The 20,328-nt window shown below is 33.6% G+C and overlaps 1 protein-coding gene across 4 annotated transcripts in view; it reads right to left on the bottom strand.

Annotated features, from left to right (window-relative positions):
• Nedd4 (NEDD4 E3 ubiquitin protein ligase) overlaps positions 1-20,328 on the bottom strand; it is a 121,275-nt gene that overhangs the window by 34,182 nt on the left and 66,765 nt on the right. For all 4 annotated transcript variants that reach the window (XM_005316602.5, XM_078049584.1, XM_040274842.2 and 1 more), the window contains 3 exons: positions 8,065-8,115; positions 6,411-6,472; positions 4,077-4,179 (listed from right to left, as the gene is read on the bottom strand). In XM_005316602.5, the coding sequence (XP_005316659.2) occupies positions 4,077-4,179; positions 6,411-6,472; positions 8,065-8,115 (216 nt within the window). The remainder of the gene's footprint in view (positions 1-4,076; positions 4,180-6,410; positions 6,473-8,064; positions 8,116-20,328) is intronic.

Below are 20,328 nucleotides of genomic sequence, written 5' to 3'. Positions count from 1 at the left end.
ATTGGTGTGTGCAGATGGCTCAAGAGAATGGATTAGAAAGCCTGGAAAGAAACCCAAACTTATAAGAACTTAGCATATGACAAAGACATTACAAATCTGTGAGAAAATAGGCAGGCTGCTTTGAAAATGGGTACTTATTTGAATAAAAAACCTAATTTGGATCCATACCTCACACCTTAATGAGGTTAAGTTACAGAGTAGCTGGGCATGATGGTGTGTACCTGCAGCCCCAAGCACTCAGGAGGCTGGGTAGTAGGACTGCTTGAGTCCAGGAGTTTGCTTGGGCAACACAGCAGGGTGAATGAAATGAAATGAAATTTCCTGAGTCTTGCTATGTTGCCCAGGCTGGCCTTGAACTCCTTAAATGATCCTCCTGCCTAGGCCTCCTGAGCAGTTGTGACTACAGGTGTGCACCAGCCCAGCTCAGATGGAGTAACATGTTAGACATGACATCAAACCAAGAAGGAATAAAAAGAGATTATCTATGAATTTGGCTATAAAACCCCTAAAGATGTACATGGCAAAAAAAAAAAAAAAAAACTACCAAATCAAGGTAAAAATAAATACAAATCAGAAAACATTTCAGTACTAAGGTAATAGTCAAAGAATAAGTTCTTTAACATATGCACAGTTTATGTTGTAGGCACTGGAGATCCAGTTTTTCATAGTGGTGAAAAATTGTTGTGTGCTAGGCAGATGAGGGCTTAGAAGCAGGGAGAGAATTTTTCTACCTTGGAAGACTGAACCTGAAAATGAGGCCAAGGAGAAGAGCTGGGAAGGAAAGGAATAGTTTTTGGCAGCAGGACGAAAAAGGGGTTTCTGCAGGATGGTTGATCTATTCTGTCTACTGGGTGGGAGGATTATGGACTGAGGGGTAAGGAGAGAAGACAGAAAGAATAATTTTGGGAAAAGGAATCTGGTTGGAAAACAAAATTTACTCTGTTTCTTTCTCTTTTCTATTTAATTTTTTATTTTATTTCTTCTCTGGGAACTGATAAGTCTTTAGTTTTTTTTCTTTTTGTTGCCCGAATTCCATTTTCTTTCTCCCCTCCAAACTCTTACTTTGTCATTTCATCTGTATTTATCTTCCTTTTTACTCTCTTTTCCCTTACATGATGAGGATATAGGATATATTAGTCTTGTGAATACAGAATTCTATTTTAATACTCTGGTCTTCATTTCAAAGATACGTGAGCTGGTAGGCACAGTGGTGCATGACTATAATCCCAGCAATTACGAAGGTTGAGGCAGAGGGTCACAAGTTGCAGGAAAGCCTCAGAAACTTAGCAAGATCCTAAGAAACTTAATGAGACCCTGTCTCAAAAGCAAACAAACAAACAACAACAACAACAAATGGTCTACACTGGGTGGTGCATGCCTGTAATCCCAACAACTTGGGAGACTTGCGGTAAGAGGATTGCAAGTTCAAAGCCAGCTTCAGCAAAAGTGAGGTGGTAAGCAACTCAGTGAGACCCTGTCTCTAAACAAAATACAAAATAGGGCTGGAGAATTCAGCGGCTCTCAACCACTGAGCCACATTCCTGGTACCATCTGCCCCCCCCCCAAAAAAAGTGTAGGGATGTGGCCCAGTGGCAAAGCATCCCAGGATTCAATACCCAGTTTAAACAAAACAAAAAAAAGGCATGTGAGTTGTATTATATTTCATTCTTCTGAAAGAAAGGTTATCAAGATTTTTTTGTTGAATGTAGTCAATTATTAACTTTCCTTTAAGATTACATTTATTAATAAAAGGGATCTTACTACTGCTGAAAATAATCATAAAAACATTCAAAATTAGGAAAACAATACCAAAAGAATATTTCTTTAAAAGCTGTGATTTCTTTGTTTCAACACACACACACACACACACACACACACACACACACACACGTGCATGCACGCACACAGCTAAGATTTCTCAGATCTACTTTATATTATAGTAAATTCAAGAAGAAAATGAAAAAAAAATTGAGTAGGGCCTTTAAAAAATCTATTTCAAGTTTGAGGAAGTATAGTTGTACATTCAAATACCATTTACAATGACTGAGATTTTATTTTCTAGATAGAATGCCTCTCTATTAAACATGTTTTATTGTCTATTCTCCATAAACTAATTTTCTAAGAATCAATGAACTTTACTTAATTAGTAGCCTCAAGGCTATATGCAATTGCCTAAAATTTAGCAGAGTCAAAGCGGGTCAAAAAGAAAGCATTCAGAGACAGATAAAAGTTCTACGTCGATCTTCTTAAAATATAACTAACTCTTAAATTGCACAAAGAGTACAAACCAAATGTTAATTACCCATTACACTCATGCTTTACTAAGGATTACAAACTGCCTTAAGAGAGAGCCACTTTTCAAAATTTCAATTGTTGTCTTCAAATAGTAGAATTTCATATATCCAGTCACAAACTAGATTTCAAAGAACTAGGCAAGACTTCTCTGGACACTAGCTACACAGAAGATAAATAAGCACAGATTCATGTGTTTGAATTCCTAGGGGTTTTCATAAATAAACTACATGCTCACACCTCCTGAATTACAAGGTGCCTTCTGAGGGAATCCAAACACTGAGACATGAGACCACAAGATGAAACAGAACAGAACTGTGAACAGGGAACCTATATGATATGTGTGTGTGGGCAAAACTTGGAATAGGTTACTAAATAATGAAATGTTATTAATCTTTTTAAGTTACTAAATAATTTTCTTTCTTTACAGCAGACATCCTCTATTTCAAACAGAATTCCATCATGCAAGATGCCCTGGGTACCCAAATGGCAGGTAGACAAATGTCTAACCAACAAATACCTTGAAAACATTAAAAATAATTGTTCTATGAAAAATCAGAGAAAAATGGGAAAAATATATCAAATAAATGAATATAGACTTGAGAAAATAACAAATTTTTTGATCACCAAACTAGGGATTTGATTTATGATGTAAAGAAAAAAATTTCTCTCCTTCCTATAATTATACATTCCCCCTGAAAAGCAAATCTCATGACTGCATTCAAAATATTCCCAGAAAACGTTATTGCAAATTCATTGCCTACTCAAGAGCACATGAGGTAGAGCCCAGCCCTTGGGGAGGCCCCTCTGCTTCACAGTTCTTACAGAGACCAATGCAGAACCCCATACAAAGAGGTGACAACTGAGGAAGGAAAAAGAAACTTCTGAAGCAATTTACCACGTGTTTTCTGTATATATTGAATGAATGATGTCACCTTTTGATGGATTGTGCCTTTCAAATGGACCTCAAGGAGCAGGTGATTTTTTGGTCCTCTTTTCAAATCATGAATTTTTCTACTGAAAGAAACTCTAGGGGTTAGCTGGTATAACTCTGTGAATGAGGAACCCAAGAGTCAGAGAAGGTCAGCTCCTCATAGGATCATGAGGCTGACTAGTGGCAGAGCTTGCCACTGGGGTTCCCGTCTCCAAATCCCCTTCTATTCCAAATACATATTCTGCATCTCTTCATTAGCCCCAGAGGCATGTAGCTCTATCCACATTCTTGACTTGGACTTTCCTTTCATCCATGAAAACAGTTAAATTCCACTTGCCTCAAATAAATATACCTTTTTATTATCTCACTGATTTCTCCCCTGACTCTATTTCCCTCATGATGTCCCCCACCATAGTAAGAAAAGTAACAGAATTACATGTCTTTCATAAAAGAGTTCCTTATTAGCTAAGAGTCTTTCCAAAATGTGCATATGTTTAACTTACAAATACTAAATTATGTTCTTAAAGGAGAATATGTCATGGTTTTAGAAAACTGAAAAACTAGAAAGTTCGTGACAGTTACAGTAAATGTTTTTCATTTATAAACATTGTATTCTCTACTCCCTAACCTTTAAGAAGATTATTGATAATAGCCATTCATTCTACTGAAGTATCCTTAGAAGAAAGAAATTGTTAATGAATGCTTAGGTGAAATAAATAATCCAGGTAAATAATGGTAATTGCACACATTAATTTCATTGAATAAATTATTTTTCTTTAGGGTATATTAAAATAAGAAATCAGATATATTTGTATGTATTTAGTTTAACCAAATATTTATAAAATCTCACCTCTAATTCCTCAGCCTGTTCTGCATTATCTTCTTCTGAGCCACTGGTTTTAGGTAGATAAGTCATTTTTAATCTCAGATAACCTTTAACTCTTGACTTGTGACTGTAGAAAAGAAAAGAAGTATTCACAAAACTTCAACACTAAGGAAAAAAGCATTCATTTAATGAATCTATTGAATATCTACTGGCTATTAGGGGATTTACCAGAGGATATTCAAAGGCAAGTTCTAATGCAAGAGATATCTAGGAAAGGAAGAGATGGTGGAAAAAAGGAAACACACAAACGAATAACTATTATGTTATAAAAGATGCTAAGGAGGTTTAAGTGGAGGAGTAGAGGAGAGGTTCAGAGTGAAATTGGTGAAATTGGCATTTCAGTTGAGGCTGAAAGATTGGGAAGAATTTTATATATATATCAGGGATTAAACTCAGGGATACTTAACAACTAGGCCACATCCCCAGGAATTTAAAAAAATATTTTATTAGAGACAGGGTCTTGCTGAGTTGCTTGGGGCCTTGCTAAGTTGCTGAGTGCGAAGGATTTTGATTTGGGGCAGTGGAGGCAATGGCCTCTGAATGGAGAGAAGGATCAAGAACCAGGAAATAGATGGGAAACCTGGGGTAAAATTCAGAAAAGGCAGTAACTGAACTTGGCTGGATTACAGGATACAAAAGGAAGAGTGTGGGAGGCAGGAATGGTCCAGATGATAAGGTCATACAATATAAGAGAACTTTAGGCTTTATTTTGCACATATTGGGAAGTTTTGAATGTAAGACTTAACACTACCTAGTCTCACAATTCTAGTATGCTAATAAGATTTACTTAAGAAAACCTTGTCAATCCTTGCTTTCTACACACACACACACACACACACACACACACACACATATATATTTGGTGATTTTCACAGATATCAGTTATGTAACAAATTGTCCTGTTTTTCTAGGTAAGAGTCCAAATTCTTTATTCCATCTTTGAGAGATTATATACCCTCTCCCTCCAGTCCTGTGTCTCTCCTAATCTTTTTAGTTGTTCTCTGAACACTTCTCATGGATTTGGTAAAGTAAGTGTTCTTCTCTGAAGTGATCAGTAAAATTTCTTACTCTTCTTCCCAAGGCCATGAACATGGCTTGTGCATTTACAGTTAAGGGGGGTGTGGACACTCTGACTTGCTGCTATAAATGATGGATACAGAAAATGTACTTAGATAATGTTTTGTTGAAAAACTTCTCTATAATTGTGCTTCATGTGTTTCCAACCAAAAAATAAAACCAAACCATGGATTTGACTTACCAAACAAATGATAAGGACTCAAACAAATGTAGGACATTTTCTATTTGAATAAATTTCTTCTGGGCTTGCAATCATATCCAATATATACAGAAGATATGATTTTGTTTAAAGAAAAAAATACTAAAAAACATCTGACACATTGAAAAGTAGGCAACTAGGGCAATCAAACAAGAAGAACTTTCAAATAAGTTACAACTGGTCCCAAAATTAGAGGAAGAAATTTACATTCTATACTTCTATAGAAATTAAATATGTGACTTACAGAGTAAAAATCAGCAGTATTAGAGCACTCTCTCTTAAAATATTTATATTATGAAAAGTAATTTAACCATTTCAAATGCAAACTTTTACTATGTTTCAATAAAGCAGTTTTTCAAATGCATTTTCTAGTTTAAAAAGCAAGCTAAATACTGTTGTTTTCACAGATGTCCTTTATCTGGTGTACTTTGACCTTTTTGACAGTAAATCCACACACATGTTTTAACTGGGTTTTCTTGAGTATGTGGTACAGAAGATCAAAAGGGGGTTTATTTACAGCATAAAATTTAAAATTTTGACAAAAATCAAGCAATTCAGGTTAGAAAAATGGAATTAAGAATATGCTTTTTAAAATTTGTGTTCATTTCATGCAATTTTTCCCTAAATACTTGAGTCTTCTAAAATACTTTTTAAAAATTAACCTAAGCAAAATATAGTTTTTTTTCTGAAACTGGCTTTGTGCATGCTTTTAAAACATAGTATGAAAAAAATTACATGTGCTATAAGATATAAAATATAATAAAATGCCAAATTTCAGCCTTCAAGTCAGAAAAATATTAGGAGAACAAATATTTCCCAAAGGGATGTGATTACTTTTCTATATCTTCAAAAAATTTTGTAATGTGCATATAATACTTTTAAATCAGAAATGATAATAATGCTTTCAATATTATTAATATAAAATTATAAGGGTTTAAATCCTAAATTTTCAAAAAGTCCACTGTAAGGTTTAACAGAGATTAAAAAAAAACAACTTATGCTATAAATTTATATTTACCGACCTTCTTGGGTGAAGAACAAAGTCCTTAAACGTGTATGGTCTCTCCATTCTTGGATTTTCTGTCTAGAATAAAACAGTTAGTTTTCAAGATATATCTATAACACAAAAATACTATGTACTTTTCAAGAAAATTCATGAAGTGTGACCTTAGGCATAGTTAAGAGCGAGAAAAAGTAGTTTTTGTTTATTAAACGGTTACATTTGTAATTTGACAGTGTTTTCACCTTCCTGCATGATGGGAATTACAGCCAGCATCACAACTCAGCCTAATATTGGCTGGGCAGGTGGGCAGAAGAGGAGAGCAGAAGAGGAGCAGTGGGGCAGCATGACAGAGTGGTTGGAAGGCGGGCACCCAGTAGGAATAGGGAATGGGTACCATGTTGGCAGGTTGACTTGGCTAGATCACAGAGACAATTCCAGAACTGAAGAATAAACAGCCTGGAAAGTCAGACTGGATTAAATACACTATTGAAAGATATGATCTCTAAAAGTTGTCGAAAGCCAATATCTATCTCAAATAATTGACAGAGTAAAGAATTTCCTTTCTCTATTTCAAAGTTCTACAGCCCTTTGTTTTCATTACCCTTGCCTATTCTGCTGTTTTGCATTGTTAACTACCCCCTCCATCCAAAACTCAAACTCAAAAATCCTTTTAAGTTCTCATGAGACCATTTTACTTGGTTCTTTTGCATTTTCCTCTTGTCTGTCTTCTCTCTTTCTTCTTATCCACCCATATTAACTAATTTTCAGTTTGGGGTGGTCTCTTCCTGCTCTCTCTCTCTTATTTGGAGAGCTAATTAAGCTCAGATTTTGCTATTACCTGGACAGTGAGAACCCTCAATCCTTTCAGTCCCTTTTCTCTACATAGTTTATTTTTATATTTCTTTTTAATTTTTTTAGTTGTAGATGGACACAATATCTTTATTTTTATTTTTTTATGTGGTGCTGAGGATTGAACCCAGAGCCTCACATGTGCAAAGCGAACACTCTACCACTGAGCCACAACCCCAGTCCTATTTTTATATTTCTATTAGCAGTCCAATTTAAACTTTACATTTCCTGTTTTCTACTGAAATTCACCATGTCCAATAACAAATTCCTTGTATTTCAAAATAAAACGACTATTTCTCCTCTCTTTTCTATTCTAGATACTATTCTTATCTTTGAGTTCAACCTGTATTCTCTTTATTTTTTTGCTTCCCCTCCAATCTCCATATCAGACACTTGGTTTCCTAAATCTGTTCTCCTCCATTGCTATATTCTGAGTCCAGATTCTCAGTGTTTCAGGTTTACATTGTTGTAAAGTATCTTAATTTCCTTCTGTGAACCTAGGGCTTTCCGTACTCTAATTATTCCACAGGATATTTCCAAATTGCTTTTCCTTAAACATGATTTCATGATGCCAACAAACTTCAGTGGTGCTCTACTTCTAATTAGGATTCATATAAGTAAATACTAAAGAGAAAATTGAAATGAAAATTTGAGATAAATTTTCAGAAAATAATACACTCAAGAAATAAAAGAAGTTTATACTTTATAAATAAAATAGTCACATTAATTATAACATTACCTGTTATATATTGTGTATATTATAAGTATTTATTAAATTAAAAATAATAAACACAAAACCCCAAATCATGGACACCTATACTAACCGGCAATGGATAAAGAGGAACATCCACTTGACCTAGGAAATCATCTCTTGTCTAGAGAAGAAAGGAAAAAAAAAAAGATCAGTAATATGTTTAATTCCTTTAGAAGGCTTTGTTGAGATATTGCCACATTCACAGAAAATGTGGTGTTTTTGTTGTTGTTCTAGTTGTTTAATCCTATGTAGCATCAATGGAGAACAGAAAATTAAAAGTTATGTGGTACAATTTCTGGTCATCACAGAGCAGCATATACTAAATTAACCCTTCTACAGATAATTATATGCTCAAACAAAAACAACTATTTGAAAGCATGATAGAATGACCCAAAACAAGCAGAAACTTGGGTGGCAGGGGTGGGAATGGAATGTCAATCCTTCAAAGAAGAAACTGCAGTAGGCAGACTTCATATTTATATTGCTTGTCACCTGGTAGAACTTCACAGTCCATATGGTGTGAGGTGCTTAGAACTTAAGCAGAAATCTACAATGTTAACTGGTTTGAGGAGTCAGAAGAACAAATTTGGGGTTAACAGCTAAACTAGAAGTGAGAAAAATAGTCCCAGGAAAGAAGAAGTCACAGAGCCCTTCATATCTATGTATAAACTGTACCCAAATTCCTAGTTTATTCCTGAACCACACAAGTGAAAGGTAACAGCTGCAAGGCTGAAAGGACTGAACACAGGTTTTAGTCAACGTCCACCAAAGGGGCGACAGCATTTGGAGTTCAGCTAAGTTAATTTGCTAGAACAAAAATCTTGTCTTCAGGGAAAGATAACAAAATTCACCATCTTTATTATATATCATCCAGTATATAATAAAAAAATGTGGTAATATCTCAAGTAAAGGGAATATGACCTAGTATCAAGAGAAAAAGTAATCAATAGAAATCAACCACAAGATGACTCAGACCTTGGCATGAGCAGGCAGACAAATTAAATCAGCTATTATAAGGATATTAAGGACTTAAAAGGAAAATGAGGTCATAATGAACAGATACACAATATAATAAAACAAAAAGAAAACTATTAAAATGAAGAAATGTACATTTTAGTACTGAAAAATACATACATGAAATAAAAAAACAGTAGATAGGTTTAACATATAATTAAAGATGAATGAGGAAAAGTTCCATGAACTTAAAGATGTATAAAAAAAAAAACCCACCCAAAATGGAAAATAAAGAGGATTTATGAAAAAAAATTTAAAACAGTGTAATGTGTATGCAACTGAATCCCAGAAAAAGGGCAGTGGCAAGGAGGAGTAAGACATAAAAATATTCTTTAAAAAAAGGAAAGAAAGAAAACAGGCAACATTTTCCCATATTTGAAAAAACCCAAGCTTAGATATTTAAGAAACTCAATGAACTGAAGTAGTATAAATATAAGAAAACATGAATAGGTACATTGTTATTAAATGCTGAAGGATAAAGAGAAAACATCGGAAGTAGCCAGATAAAAATAACACATTATACACAGGGGAACAATAAGTGATGGATAACTCCTCATCCAAAACAAGAGAAGCCAGAAGACAATAGATTGACATCTATTAAGTGCTGAAATTTAAAAAAAGATACCTATAATTCTGTATCTAAAAAATTTTTTTTAAATGAAAAGAATATAAAGAGACTTTTGTCATGAACATAACGTGCTAGAGGAATTTTCTTAGGTGGAAAATAAATGGCACTAGACAGAAATTCAGATCTAAAGGGAGAAACGTAAATTAAAAACAGCAACAACAACAATCTTCTCATCTCTTAAAGAACAAATTGTTATTTACAGAAAACCTATATCACATATTGTGGGTTTAAAATATACCTAGATGTAATACAAATGATAACACTATACAAAATATAGGTGGATAAACTGATCTATATTTTTGTAAGATCATCTTAAATTTTATATTAAGTAGTATGATTTAGGTAAGTTAATCATTAATTGATCACAGAGTTAAAGAGTCAAAGGAAGAAATGAAATATAATAAGTACCTGATTAACCCAAAATAAGACAGAAAAAAGGAAACTAAAATAAAAACAAATTAAATATTTTTCATTTTGAAATAATTTCAGATTTATATAAAGTTGTAAAAATAATGCTAAGAATTTCCATACACTTTTTACCCAGCTTCCACAAATGTTGGTAGCTTAACCGTGATATAATGGTCAGAACCAGAAATGCCATTCATTACTCTATAAAACTTATTCAATTTTCACCAATTGTCCCACTAATTTTAATCCAGGATCCAATTCAGAATCACATATTGCATTTAGTTGTCCTGTTTCCTTAGTTTCTTTTAATCTGAAAATACTTCAGTCTTTTTTGTCATTCATAATCTTGCCATTTTTGAAGAGTATTATAGTACTGTATAGTATAGAAGGGCCCTCAATTTGAGTTCATTTAATACTTCTTTGTGGCTGAATTTAAATTATGCACTTTTTGCAAGAATATCATAAAATATTTATGTTCTTCTTAGTGCATTACATCAGAAGGCACATGATGGCAATATGTCCCACTGATAATACTAACTTTGATCATTTGGTTAAGGTATTGTCTGCTAGGTTTTTCAAAAGTTAACATTTCCCTTTGTAATTAATAGCATCTTGTGGGAAAAATTCTTCACAGCTGTGTAAACATCTCATTTGCTATCATACTTTTCCCCACAAACCTTAACAACTCTTAATGATCTTGTGTATAATAATTACTGTGGTGTCCACCAAATGGTGATGTTTTATCTATTTCTACCATTTCCACTATTCCTTTTTTCATTAGCTAACTGGAATTCTGCTAAAATAAAGAACTTCTCCCTTTCTCTCATTTACATATTTAATTACTAATTTAAATCAGTATAGATTTATTAATATTTATTTTATCCTTTGAAATATAATCTATTATTGCCACTTATTTTGTTAATCGAGTTGTCCTAGATATGGCCATTGTGAGTTACTTCAAGTTAGTACTTGTATATTTCTGATATATCCTCATCTTTTTTTTTTAGTTGTTGATAGACCTTTATTTTATTTATTTATATATGGTGCTGAGAATCGAACCCAGTGCCTCACACATGCCAGGCAAGTGTACTACCACTGAGCCACAGCTTCAGCCCCTATCCTCATCATTTTTTAACACTTCCCAACCTTCTGGCACCCTAAGATGCTCCATGGTCAGCATATACTCTCTTTAGCCCTGTCCTGCAATCATTCATTTCTTCTAAGGACCCTGATAAAATTTATCTGAGAATGGTATTTTTTTTTTACATTTTAAAAACATTGTTCTTTTAAAATATACATGACAGTAGAGTGAATTTTGAAATATCATACATATATGAAGTATAACTTATTCTAATTAGGATCCCATCCTTGTGGTTGTAACATGATGTGGAGTTTCACTGGTTATGTATTTACAAAAGAACACAGGAAAATTATGCCTGATTCATTCTACTGTTTTTTAATATTCTGATTTTTTTATTGTATTGTATTCTCTTAAAGCAGAATATTCAGCTTCTCAAAGTTAATAACAGTTTATATTTCTGAAGTTAGAGCTTTTGTAATTCTAATTGAACTTTTTACCAAAAAAAAAGACTTTGGATTTTTCTCTTTTTATGTTCTAAAAAGTATTTTACCTTGAAATTCGTGTCATTAAAATATTTTTTAAAGTATTATTTACTGACCAAACTGTGCCTACGCCACATGGTTCTGTTTAAAACTACCTGGCATTCTAAATTCTCACATTTTCAAGCGTTCTTAAGTAACTTATATTTTACTAAATGCAAATTTGCTTTCTGAAGTAATACAGTTCAAATGTAGGAAATAACTCTTGCAAAGAAATGCTTGATATTCAGAATTTGGAACAATTGGTTGGCGAGGGAAACATTAATGAACATCACAGACTGACTTGCCTTCATAGGAATGAATTTAAACCTATAACTTTTACTTTGTCAATGGAAAAAGAGTCTCTAATTGTCCTATATTTATAGCAACCATATTTCCCAATCTTCCCAGGATACTTCCCAGTTTCATATCCTTCATCTCCTTCTCAGATGGTACATGCTCATTTTTTTAGATTGGAAAATATTTTGAGGATCATTTTGTTTTACAAAATGCTAGGAAACTCATTACAGACTCATTTGTTTTAAAAAAGGAAGATAATGTGTTGGCAAAAAAAAATTTAATATTTTTCTTTAGTTGTAGATAGGCATAATGACTTTATTTTATTTATTTATTTTTATATGGTGCTGAGGATCAAACCCAGTGCCTCATACATGCTAGGCTAGCACTCTACCTCTGAGCTACAAACCCAGCCCCCCCAAAATATTTTAAATGCATTTTTATATACCTAGAGACAAGAAAATTTTTACTGTGTGGGATTTTTGTTCTATTTTTGTTGTTGTTATTTTTTTTTAAACAAATACAACATGGAGGAATAAAAATGGGACTTCTTAGGAAGATGGGACAAGTTTTCTTTCTGTCCCTGGTGACCCAGCATTGTCTCTGCAATGGAAACTGAAGCCATAAGGCAAGTGTATAAGTTATGAGATTTTAAAAAACAAAGCACAATAAGCTCATGAAAAGATGTTCAATATCATTGATCTTCAGTGAAATGCAAACAAAATCCCAATGACATTCTACTTCATAGCTACTAGGAGAGAAATTCTTACAAAGACAGGCCAATATCCATGGGGAGAACTTGCAACCCTCATTCAAGCTGATAGAAATATAAGATAGTGGGCTGGGGATGTGGCTCAAGCGGTAGCGCGCTCGCTTGGCATGCGTGTGGCCCGGGTTCAATCCTTAGCACCACATACCAACAAAGATGTTGTATCCGCCGAAAACTGGAAAATAAATATTAAAATTCTCTCTCTCTCTAAAAAAAAAAAAGAAATATAAGATAGTGCATCCACTTTAGAAAACAGTCTGGCAGTTCTACAAAAGGCTGAACAGAATTGCTGTATGACCCAGCAATTCCACTCCTAAATATATACACAAGAGAAATGAAAACATATGTTGGCCCAAGAACTTGTACTCAAATGTTCTTCATAGCATTATTTATAATAGCCAAAAAATGGAAACAACCCAAATGTCAGTCAACTGATAAGTGGATAAATAAAATGTAGTACATTCATACTATGCAATATTCAATAGTAAAATAGGAATGAAATATTGCTGTTTGCTATAATGTGGATGAAACTTGAAAAATATTATGGTAAGTGAAAGAAGCAGTCATCAAGGACTGCATGTTACATAATTTCATTTATGTGAAGTGTCTAGAATAGACAAATCCATAAAGACAGAAAGTGTTTGGTGGTTGCCTAGGACTGAGGGAAGGGAAGGAAATAGGGAGCGACAGCTAATGGTTATGGGTTTTCTTTCTGGGGTGATGAAAATGTTCTAAAATTGATTATGCTGATGGCTGCACAACACTGTGAAAATACTCAAAAACATTGAATTATCTACTTTAAATGGATGAATTTTATCTCAATAGAGCTGTTTTTTTTTTTAAAGAATCTTTTGTACGTTGGTTGAGACATTCTGTCTTACAATTTCAATAGCAGTGGTTCTCAGCCAGGGATGATTTTGTCACTCAGGGGACATTTGGCAATGCCAGAAGATATTTTTGGTTGTCACAACTGGAGAAGTGATGTTACCAACATCCAGTGGGTAGAAGCCAGGGATCTTGCTAAAAACAAGATCAGTGCACAAGTCAGCTTCCCCAACAAAAAATTATCTGACTCAGATTTTCAATAGTGCACAAGTTGAGAAACCCTGTTCCATGCCTGTGTTAATCTTGTGATATTTAACGATAAACATACTTTTTAATCACATAAGGTCACAAATTATCAGATGTGTTTCCTAAAGCCAAGGTTCTTCACTAAAACTGAAGAAGAAAAAAAAAGTCTTTTTTTTTTTAACCTGGTTAACCCTAAACCTAGGTAGATAATTCAATTAACCAAAATATTTTATTCTTTAGTCATCCCAGTTGAGAGTTTACTATTTTTTTATTGTATTCACTTATTTACTAATTGCTTCTTAAAGATCAGATTTATGAAGTATATTGTGATAAAAACTGGAATAAAGTGGCACAGCATATGTTTAACATGCCCAAGGCCCTGGTACAATCCCCAGCATAAGAAAAGAAAAGGAAGAGAAAAAGGAAAGAAGCATATCATAACACAGTCCTCAAAGTATCATTATAAACCAACTTGTCTGTTTCAAAAACTCTCATCAATTCATCTTCTGTTCTCCATCCACACTTGTTTTTCTGTATATATCTGTTTGAAATAGCCACAGATTGACCCAGGGAAGAGGGAGTAGGGACACCATTACAGACTCTAGCATTTCAGATATACAGTGTGCTGGATATATATATATTTTTTAATGAGTGAAAATGTCATTCAAACCAATTTATTTTCTCACTTCAGGAGAAAGAGCACTCTCCATTCATGATGTTAATTACAACAATGGACTGGAAACATTTTAGTTTAAAATGGACATTTTCAGTACTTGTTTTGGTAAACTATAACTGGCTTCACAAATCCCACCACTCCCTTTAATCAACATTGGTGTTTAAGTTTAGATTCTTATGAAAGTTTGTTAAAGATAAAAACAAATTGATTTGAATTACTGCACATATACTACCATGGATTATTTTGAATGTAATTTGCTATTTCTTTAAAAATATATTTACAAGTATCATTGAGGATTTTAATTCTTCAACTCTACCATTTCACAGACGATGATTCAAAGAAAAACAAAAGTGACATTTAAATTTGCTGGCATTCAATAAGTATGTACTAGGAAAATGGGTAGATGGAAGGATGGATTAAGGGACATAAAGTTTTATCCATTATATCTGGTGAGGAAACAACTTCTAATGGGAGCTAAGGCTTAAAATCTAAAATGTAGTTATCACAAGGGTGTACTCCTGATAGTCAAATGCTAGAAAATATCTTATTTAAGCAGTTGAAGCAATAAACAATCACTTATATACTTATAAGAAACCTTAGGCTCAAAAAACAACACAACACAAAACAAAACAAAAAAAACACAGTTTAAAACAGATATCTAAGGCACACAAAATACCAAAACAAGTCAATGAATTACTCTATTTTACATATACAAGTTGACGGTCTAGTAATGGACATTTCCTTATTTACAATCCCTTCATATTCCTTTACTTGGATTAGTCAAAAGCTTTAAACTGATACTTTGTACCATATATCATTTTAATACGTTACAATGAGTTTTTTTTTTTTTTGAGACCTTGCTGGAACTGTTTGCTTTTGCACCAAAATTATGAGTTAGCAGTTGTGGGCTTCCTATGGCATTTCCAAGGCAGAAGCACCATTTCTAGACTCCCAAAGAATCTGATACTTTGGATGTTATAGCACCTCTACATTTTAACAGAATCAAGTATTTTATAGTAGGTTCTTCTTGTTCTAAACATTTTGTTTTGGTAAAACCATATTTTTAATACTATTACCATTCTTTGATGAGGGCCAGGGAATAACTGAAATAATGGTGACTTTGTTTACCAATGATTTTAACAGGAATTTTTTTTTCTTATTCTATACCAGAATGGATATCAGAACAACAACAACCACCACCAATTTGGGATGGGTAGGGTTCTGGTTACTTAATTTTTGTATTATATCACTTTGACACATTAAAAGCATTTGACTCTTCTGAATCACATTTTCTCCCATTTCCCTTTTGAAACTTCTCTAATGGGCTATATTGAAAGAGCTGGGATAAAAGTAACTTGAGGCCATGATAGCTCAATAAATCATAAGAGACCACACTTTTTTAAAATTTAAAACAACTTAGTCAATATTGGTGATATATTTCTTAAGTCCAATTTTAGCATTTATTCACTATTTTATATAAGGAGCTATTACATAATATGAAAGGACACATTAAAAGAATAAAAACCATATACACGATGCAAATAACATGTTGCAGTTAACAAGATGGAACTCTAGTCTTGCATTTTTTCCATTTGCCCTTATCTCTAAGACTTTGTCCACTATCCACACATTCAGAGATACCTCACCTAATTTAGATTGTTTGTTATGACGTTGTAAAAACTACCAAAATTTATTTAATTAGCTCCCTATTAACAGATATTTATATTATTTCTAATCTTTCACATTATAAATATCACTCAATAAACTTATGTTCATCATTTGCATTCTGCATATATTTTCAAGATAAATTTAACCTGAAATCAAAATATCTCAGTGATCAATTTGATGTCAAACATAGTTTTCTAAGTAAGCCAAAAAGCAAATATAAATTTAAGCTACCTTGCCAAGCACGGTGACACATGCCTATAATCCCAGCAGTGGGGAGGCTGAGGCAGGAGAATTGTGAGTTCAAAGTCAGCCTCAGCAACTTAACAACACACTTAGCAACTCAGTGAGACTCTATCTCTAAATAAAATATAAAAAAAGGGCTGAGGATGTTGCTCAGTGGTAAGCAGTCCTAGGTTCAATCCTCAGTACAAAAAAAAAAAAAAAAAAAGAAAGAAAGAAAAAGAAAAAGAAAAAGAAAAGGAAATGTAAGCTAGCTTCTCTTTCAAAGATATGAGGAAGATCAAGAGGCTGGCATTTGCATTAATATATTAATTAGTGCTAATAACATTGTCTTTGTACAAACACACTCAAATTCTCTGAGCAAAAGTTGTGATTTCTCTACAACATATTAATTCTAAAAATAACAAAGAACTGGGGCAGGCAATAAAAAAGAAACTGAATAAATTAGAAGCCATAAATATATTCAAGTTATTGTTAATCATGTTATTTAAATTAAGCCAAGAGATCAAGAGATATTTCAGGTTATTATTTCATAAACGACCAGAATAAAATTAAAAACTCAGAAGCTGAGATATTAAAAGTGAAACTGAGAACCTCTTTGTAAGTTTAAACTTTTTTTTGACTATTTATAAGAGGTTAAATGTTTTCTTCACTTGAATATAAGAAAACCCACTATTTTAACAGAATATTCACATCTGTACATCTATGAATCTCTGAAAAAGATAAACAGAATTTACATGAATGGATCATTTATAGTTTTGTTTTGTTTTCTGTTCTAGAGATTGAACCCGGGTGCTTTACCACTGAGCTATATCCCCAGTCCCTTTTTATTTTGAGACAAGGTCTCACCTAGTTGCTTAGAGAGTCTCATAAGTTGCCCAGGTAGGCCTTGAACTTGCAATCCTCCTGCCTCAGCCTCCTCAGTTTCTGGGAGTACAGATGTATACCAGCTATTTATTTATAGTATTTTTAAAGTAAGAGACCATATACTTACTGCTTTCAAAATTCTATAAGACCTATTTTTTTGAGATGGAGGTCTCATTATGTTGCCCAGGCTTGACCTCCTGGGCTCAAATGATCCTCCTGCTTCATTCGGCCTCCTGAGTTGCTGGGACTATAAGGGTGCACAATCATGCTCAGGTAAAAACTATTGTTTTAAATGAACATCTTTTCTCTGAAAGTCCATACCATATGGATTCATACTACACACTCAATATTATAAATGGAAAAAATAATTATGAAAATTATTTTTAATGTAACTTGTTAAGGTAAATCAATCTCATTAAATAAAACTATCCGAACAGGGCTGTAGCTCAGTGGCAGAGCGCTTGCCTCACACGTGTGAGGCACTGGGTTTGATCCTCAGCATCATATAAAAATAAAAACAAATAAAATAAAGTCATGTTGTCCATCTACAACTACAAAAAAAATTTCTTAAAAAATTATCTGTACAACTTCTACTTTGCTGCTTATTTGTTGACTTGCTTTATACTGATATCTGCTTATTTTAAACATTTCTCTACAGGTTCAAAACATATTGATTCAATCATTTTGTATGTCAAGGGGAACACATTGGCTACACTTTTTAAACTGATCCCTGGCTGTAAGATCACAGTGTAATTAGAAACTGGATGTCTTTGCTTAAAGAGAACATTCAATGTCCCAAACATGTAATTTTTGTTCAACTGCCAGTTTATCGGGTAGGGTAGATTTGACTCTGAGACACAAACTGTACTTGGTTCTTTGACAATAGCTTCACACTATTGAAAATTGAATCCGAATATTCTACACTCCTTTGCAACCCTCGAATCTTTAAAGGGCTTTCACTTCATAGAAGGAGGTGGGCGGGAGTGAGGAGAGGCACTTCTGTATCAGCTTTAGCTGGAGCTGCCTTCCTGTGAAGTTCACTTTCTTGGGAGTTCTCCACTTCCTAATCACCATAGACTTGTGAAAACAGATGAGTTACCTTGACAACTTCATCTTTATAGGCTTTACAGTTTCTTTTGTAATTTACCATGAGGATTTAAAAATATAAACCATATTTAAAATATGCTACAGAAAAGAAGGAATTGGAAGCTGACGAGGAATTATAGGAATCAGAAGTTGTAGCGAATATGATTAGAATTTTGTAATTATTAGAAATTAAAGTTTAATATTTCTAATATACTGTTAGAAGCAATTTATATCATTTGCACCTAAACTAGATGACTATAAGAGAAAGAGTTTGCATTTATTTCAACTTTCCTCTCCCCCCTGACAAAGGGAGGGGCTCATCCCATTGTTTCAAATTTCATTTCTAAACAAAGGAAAATAACAAGAGGACCACACGTATAAAGTTAAAATTCACTCAGGAAATAACTGCTAGATAACTGATAAGAGGCATAAGGCCCTTCCTTTCAGAAAGAAAAATATTCATTCTTGATTGAAAATAGATTCATATTTCTGAGATCTAATAAATTACAATACTGCTCCTCCCCCATCCCCCCCCTCCCCGCCCCCAGCAGTGTCTGCCTAGCTACTAGAGAAAACTTTTGAAGAGATGGAAGCTAATATTCTCTGGGAGGTCATCTCTGCAGTTTAAACGAGAAACTAAATTCACAGATGTCTGCCACCACTGTAAAAGATATAGTGACCTCAGTTCTGGGAAACCAAGGAGTAGAGATGTGTAAAATTTCAGACACTGAATTTTGAAACAAAGAAGTGTGCAAAGATAAACTTCAAATGGATAAATGAAGCTATGGTAGCAGAAGAAAGCAGCCTGGAACAGTAGGCTCCCAGCTGGATAACTGATCCATGGGACAGGGTCCTTCCTTTCAGAAAATAGACACAGATGGAAAATAGACACAGAGATCCTACTACTGGGTAACGCTGAGCTTCAAGATGCAGGTTAGTCCACGCAGCAGTTCTCAGACTTCACTGTCTGAGTCACCCAAGAGGCTTTTTAAAGATAGAGCACTGGGCCCCACACCCAGAGTTTCTGATTCAGTAGATCTGGGGTAGAACCAAGAATTTGCAGTCTCAGGTGTTATCAGTGCAGCTGTCTAGCCACACTTTGGAACCACATCTCTAGGCAATTCTTGGAGAAATCAGGGAAAAGTAAACAATGATTGGTAATAGCTGAAGATAAGTGACCAGGCCACTCAAATATCTTTTTTTTTTTTAATCTTGCCTACTTCCAAATGGAGTTGGCGGTTTTAAGATAACACACAATGTAAATTAAGATAATTAAAGATAACACAGAACAGAGTCCTTAAAAAAAAAAAAAGAAAAGTGGTCAAGTATCTATATATTTGGTTTTCTTTCTAGTTTAAATCATAAAAGAAAAATATATTCTTCTAGTATGGGCAACCCTCTTTTAAAAAGATGACCTGCTATTAAAGACTTGCTATTACAGAATTAAAGACTTGCTATTACATAAACATATCTTCCCAAGGGTGCTCTGAGGAATAATAAATCTGCAGGGTATTAAGAGTTCAAAGGTGGTCATAAAATTGGGATACCATTGGTTAAACCAAGTTCAAAAGTTTATTTCCTGCAGGACTTTTAAGAGCTTTGATTTACTAGTGTGCACTGTGATATTATAAAAAATAAAGCATGCAGCAGTATACAAATTTACTTGTCTGTGGGATAGATTACAGGTATATGGTAAGAAACACATTTCAAAAATACTGATGCAGAGGAAAAACTATAAATTCCTTACCATAGGATTCTAAGCCCTCTGCATTTGTTTTTCCAATCTACTTTGCAGTCTTATCTATTAATATAAGCCTCTCTAAAGGCTAAAACAAGTTCTTTATTTTGCCCTCTTGAACTCACTCTATTCCTCTTCCTGAAAAATTTCTTTCTCATCTCTGCTTGTAGAAATCGTATCTATATATGAGGCCCAGGTCAGTGACATTTTAATAAAAAATTTATTGATGAGGCTAAATTGTTAATTTTCTTCTACTTTACCCTGTTTTCTTAG

Source organism: Ictidomys tridecemlineatus, chromosome 5, assembly GCF_052094955.1.
Source record: "Ictidomys tridecemlineatus isolate mIctTri1 chromosome 5, mIctTri1.hap1, whole genome shotgun sequence".
In the NCBI taxonomy this organism is placed as follows: Eukaryota; Metazoa; Chordata; class Mammalia; order Rodentia; family Sciuridae; genus Ictidomys; species Ictidomys tridecemlineatus.
This window is presented reverse-complemented; position numbering and strand designations above follow the sequence as displayed.